The sequence below is a fragment of the Arachis ipaensis genome, chromosome B03, assembly GCF_000816755.2.
Source record: "Arachis ipaensis cultivar K30076 chromosome B03, Araip1.1, whole genome shotgun sequence".
Lineage (NCBI taxonomy): Eukaryota > Viridiplantae > Streptophyta > Magnoliopsida > Fabales > Fabaceae > Arachis > Arachis ipaensis.
In genome coordinates, this window is record NC_029787.2 from 797,938 (window position 1) to 803,566 (window position 5,629).

Genomic DNA, 5,629 nt, shown 5'->3' on the forward strand with positions numbered 1-5,629 from the left:
TATATAGCTTCTTAATTCTTATTCTTATTTGTTTGTTTCTATTATCTTTTTCATTCTCACTGTTTTTGTTTTAGAATTTTGTAGGAAAAAAAAAAGAAAAAGATACCATTTTTTTTAATGTTTAACTGCTAAACCTAAAATTTTATTTCTTTATTTTTCTTACAAAGAAGAGATTGAAATTATAACTTAAAAACCCCCAAAAAAAAAACAAAAAACAAAAAAACACCAGCTTCAAAATTCTCACTCTTGCTTACCAAACCGATATTTAGATCCCCTTTTGGCCAGTGTATGGTTTTGCTAACAGCAGTTATTTCAAACTTTTTAGTGTCATATTAGAATACACATCAGATTAGGCTTAAGTTAAAAATACACACAGGCCATTTCAAACAGTGGCCTGTCTTTGAAACTTCAAAAAGCTGTTATTATTATGTCAACATGGCCAGTCTTTTAAAGTTTCCTATCATATGCAAGATCAGGTCATAAAACCTTTAGATCTTTTCCCCAAATGGTTGTCAGTATCCTTCAACCAAAAGCGCTCTAAATCCTATCATTCCACATCAGTCAGCAGAATATGATTGTTAGAACATACATGAAGGATGAATATCTATGTAGGCCACCCAAAAATTTGAAAATCAGGCTTTATTCCATGTGACAGAAGCAAGAAATAAAAAAAAGCATTGCTCTCAAACAATACTGATACTTGCTTAAATAGGTAACGTGTCATACTATTTTAAATCGGAAGACAGAACATCAAACACAAAGATAACTGTTTTACAACAAAAGCACTCATCACACAAATCACACCCTATGGTTAGAGAACCTGCACCTACTCCCCTGCAAAACCAGCAAAAATCCAAAACAAAAGTAGTAATTTGCATGGTAGTATGAATGACTGCACTATATGTGTTTACTTTGTCAAGCATGCTAAATACTATTATAGGCAGCTATGAATCAAATGATACATCCATGCTATTAACAATTTAACATGAAAGTAGATATCTATTTTACAAGGGAAGAATAAATCCCAATGGTTTTCTATCAAAATAATTAAACTATGTTGGTTTCCAGGGAAAGACAATATAACAATGAGGATTTAATGAAACTTGTGAGGAGATCGATGTGCATAGAACAGGATATACATACAATGTTCAAAATATCCTTGCTCCTAGAGCAGCAAGAACATAATTTCTACACTCAATCCTCTTTGGAACTTATATAATCAGGCAATGCACTTCCACCAAACTGTCCAAAATCCAATTTTGGACACATCCCAGAAGTATTTCAGACAAAACACAGAAAAATATAGCATGAATCACATAAGCATATAAGATGACAAAGTGAACATTTGACATGACATGCAACTATGGGAAGTAGTATATCATAAATGAACGAAAACTTCCATAAACCAAGATGAACAAACCCCACTGGTCCATGCAGGAAAAAAAATTAAACTATCAAATTCAGTATGATATGAACTTAGTTGTACTCCGTTCTCACACTCTCTCTGTGTTTGGGTTCAGCTCTAATTTCCCTCAGGTTATTTTCAATACTTCTCAATTTCTCTCTCCAAATGTCTCCTTATTTTTAAGTGCTTTGTTTTCCAGAATCATCTTCTCCCAAAAAACAAAAAAACCAAAATCCTTTGTGAATTTGTGATGTAATCTTTAATCATCCTAAATTGTATCCATACCCCAATTAAACAATACCTTTCTACAAATGGTCTGTATGTCATTGTTTGAAAGAGCCTATGTAGTGGACTCTAAGCAACAAATTCATTATTACTTGGCATGAAAATTATCCAATATTATGATTAAATTGAGCAAGAATGCATGACAGCACTTAGTCTCCTCCAATGTCTAATGTACATAATCATGCAAATTAACATTGTCAAACTCCATGTGAATATAGAATTAAAAAGTATAATAACCTTTTTTAACAAGTCTACTTCATCTGTTCTAGCTTCCTTTTCATATCCTGGTGGTGGAAATGGAAAGCACCGCGACATTGCACAAAATCCAGATATGCCCAGTGCAAAATCCTTCCAAAATTGAGAGTGCTTCAATTAGTTTCCAGCAGCAATGTTCCAGAAAGGGAACGAAACAGCAACTATGCTCCTGTCCATGCACCATGTCATCACACTCATTTCCAGTTTTAATATTCCTCCATAAACCTCTTGCTCACTAGAAACACGGATTACGGAAACCACCAAGGTTTGCTTTCCTTCACCAAAATATGAAAACAGCTCAAACTATTATTACGGAACTTAATTCAAAACTGCGGAGCACAGCAACTACTCAATCTAAGTCTAACTCAGTAAAGTCCTAGTGCAACCACAGATGAGGATTCAACACAAACCCAATCAGTATAAGTTTGGGAGCACTATGGACTATGGTATGGTATTAAGCTCACCCTAACAATGTCAATCCAAAAGGGTTTCTTCAGAAACAATAATGGACCACCAAAATCAGATCCTCTGTGTTTCCTCGACTAAAAACAAAGAATGATCAACTTTTTCTCCGTGCCAAGGCCAGAAACCAAAACGATTCCCCAGCTAAGACTGAACAAGGGAACACCAAAAATGAAAGACTGGGAAAGGCTTTTTGTACTGTTTCAAAAATCCGTTCTCAAAATCTTGATCACTGTTACTGATATAGACAATCCTCTTCCATGCTCATAGTAGCAATGTTCATCCCCATCTTAAGCAATCTCCAAGTGCAAATGATCAAACACCTTAGCCCCAAATCCACAATTTGAACCCTTGAAGAGACTAGAGCTCATGCCCATTTCACGAAGGAGCAACCCTCAGTCTTCCGTTGAATCACACACTCTGATCAAAACCCTAATCACTCGGAAAATTTCCAAATTCCGCAACTGCCGAGCTTCGATCCAAAGAAACCCTAGAAAAAGGAAAATCCACCAAACCAAACAAGTTGAGTATACATACATACCCGTCAAAAGACACTCGCATAGAAAGAAAACCCTAATCCCAATTCTGGAAAACGTTCGTTGAATAAAACCCCTCCTTCCCCGGTGGAGAGAATAATACCAAAAAAACAAAGGAAGAAGAAAGAAAGCGCATTAAAAAGCAGCAAAATTGAAACGGAATAAAGAGAATCGAACACTTTTAGGTACCTAAGCAATAATGGGTATCGATCAAAAGGGGGAAAAGAAGCTCTGATTCGAAGCGTTAACGAGAAAACAAAAAAAAAACGTGAAATTTCGATTGGTGAAAGAGATTAGAAGGGGAAATTTTGCTGGAAGAGATTACCTTGCCCGCTACAAAGTGGACATTGTAGGAGGACAAGATCTCTACCTCTCTTCACAGGAAACACGAATACACCAAAAATAACAATCTTAATATATGGTATAATATTCTATAAAAAATATATTTTTTTTTGAAGGAAGTACTTTTTTTTCTTTCTTTCTTTTCCTTTTTTTTCCCCTTCTCTTTCTCTTGTTCTGTGTTGTGTTGAATTTGGTATGCTATGTGATATGATAGAGCTGTTTCTTGCTCCCTTTCTAGATTCTGGGTTTTTGGTTCTCTTTTGTGTTTTTTCCCACTGCTTCTTTTCTCCTCTCTCTCTCTCTCCCTCTCTCTCTCTTCCTTTGGTTATGGGGTGTATGCGTTTGTGTGCTTTGAGTAATTGTGTATCGTGTTGTCTCTCGTATATAAAATCTATAATTATTGCTAGGTTATTTATTTATTTTTTTATTATTTTTTTTCTCGCTTTCTTTGCTCTTTCTCTATTCCTAATGGGCTCTAAGGTGTTGTTCCTGAGTTCGGAAGTTACACGCGAGAGAGATTGGAAGAAGAAAAACAAAAACATTTGAAAACCTAAATACCCGAAATTGTAACAAAAGAAAAGGGGCAAGAAAGGGAAACCATAAGGCCAGGCCGAAGCACATGCACATGACTAACATCTTTGTGATCTCAGGGATCTAATCAGGTGATAAGGGTGATCAACTATTAAGACTAAGAAGAATAATCTTTTGCCATCAAATTATTCGTATAGATAGATAGTCAACATTTAAATACAAAGGATTTTTTAAAAAAATTCTTAATGTGAAATTAATGATTTATAATTTTGGTGGTAAGAGAGATGAGAGAGAGGATGTGAGAGATGGAAGGATAGGGTTAGACAGCCACAACACTAGGACAAGGATCTAAGCTTCTGGAATCGAGAAGAGTATTTTTGTTTGGAGAAGAAATTTTTTACTATTTTTTACTATTTTTATGGACAGGCTACTAGAAAAAATATTGAAGCAAGAATTATATAGCTTATTTACTTGGATGAGGCAGATCAGTGACATATATTTGTCACAAAAACAGAAAAATGGTATAGTATACCTATTTGCTTTCATACGATACACCACAAAGGGAAGAATTTTAAAAGCAATAACATAAATGAATTACACACCATTAAGAAAAAAATGAGATTTTTATGAGAGAGGCTAAATATAGAAGGGAGATTAATACCCAAGAGAAGAACGCGATAGACGTTGAAGCTACTATGAGGCATGTAGATGACGGAGTATTCGAACGTGGGAGAAATCTTGTTCTGGGAGGGGATCACGTGGAAAGTAGGAAAAAAGATAGAAAACATGAAGGATCCATATGGAAATGAGTGGAGAAAGAAAGTAGAAGTCTCGGTGGCAAAAAATAACTTGAGCTGGATGCAGAAGAGTATTATTGGGGCCACGACGAAAGCTATAGACTTCGGCATGTTGAATGCAACAGTTCGAAAGGACTAGCTTCACGTAGTCAAAGTTCGTGAGATGGGAGAGTACAAAGCCTTGCTGACCGTTGATAGCGTTCTAAGTGCGAAAGAAGCTCTCACACTTAACATAGATGGTCTGTTGAATATTTTAATAGCATATGGAGATAGAAGGATAATGAATGAAGCGAAAATAGATAGGTGTGGCTAAAATGCTTTGGAGTTCCTCTACACGCTTGGTCAGAAGATACATTCTGAACTATTGGTGGACAGTGAGGTGAGGCAGTGAAGTGTAACGAAGCAACAAAATTCTATTTGTCATTTAGTGTTGGACGAGTGCAAATAGATACATGTATATTTAATGTTATTAACAAATGGATACACATTATCACAGGCATAAGTGGATTTGATGTGTTCGTTAAGGAAGTTGGAAGCGAGGTATATGGCACAGTGTGTTATATGATGATGGATGATATAGAAGAAAATAGTAGGATCATCATGAGAGGAGGATATACGACTAGCAAGATAAAAGTGAAGATTGTGGAAATGGGAGTACACCGTTGTTGTTGGAATGAAATGCAGTGGTAGAGATGGTGGTGCAGATGGCTAGAGAGGAAGATCAATAAAATGGTAGTGTTGTAATTTACCATGAAGATTTGAATAAATGGAGGAAAGAATTTTCAAATCAGGAAACGACACACACGACAATTAAGGCAATTAATTCAATTATGAAGAAGACTGATTTTAGTGGGATATCCTACCAATAGCGCGGATGCTAATTCTGATAGAACATTATCATGAGATTATAATAGAAGTCATGTGGTAGCTGAGTTAGAAATAACGAGCAATAATAAAAGGAGTTTGGGTGCTATGAAGCCCAATGAAGTTATGCAAACCAATAGTATTAATGACCA

General features: G+C 35.6%; 1 protein-coding gene across 1 annotated transcript in view; it reads right to left on the reverse strand.

Annotated features, from left to right (window-relative positions):
- The window catches only part of LOC107632428 (myb-like protein X), an 8,445-nt gene extending 4,638 nt beyond the window's left edge, over positions 1 to 3,807 (reverse strand). Inside the window, 2 exon segments of the mRNA XM_016336110.2 lie at positions 1,928 to 2,897; positions 3,133 to 3,807. Coding sequence (XP_016191596.2) covers positions 1,928 to 2,005 — 78 coding nt within the window. The 5' untranslated portion in view covers positions 2,006 to 2,897; positions 3,133 to 3,807.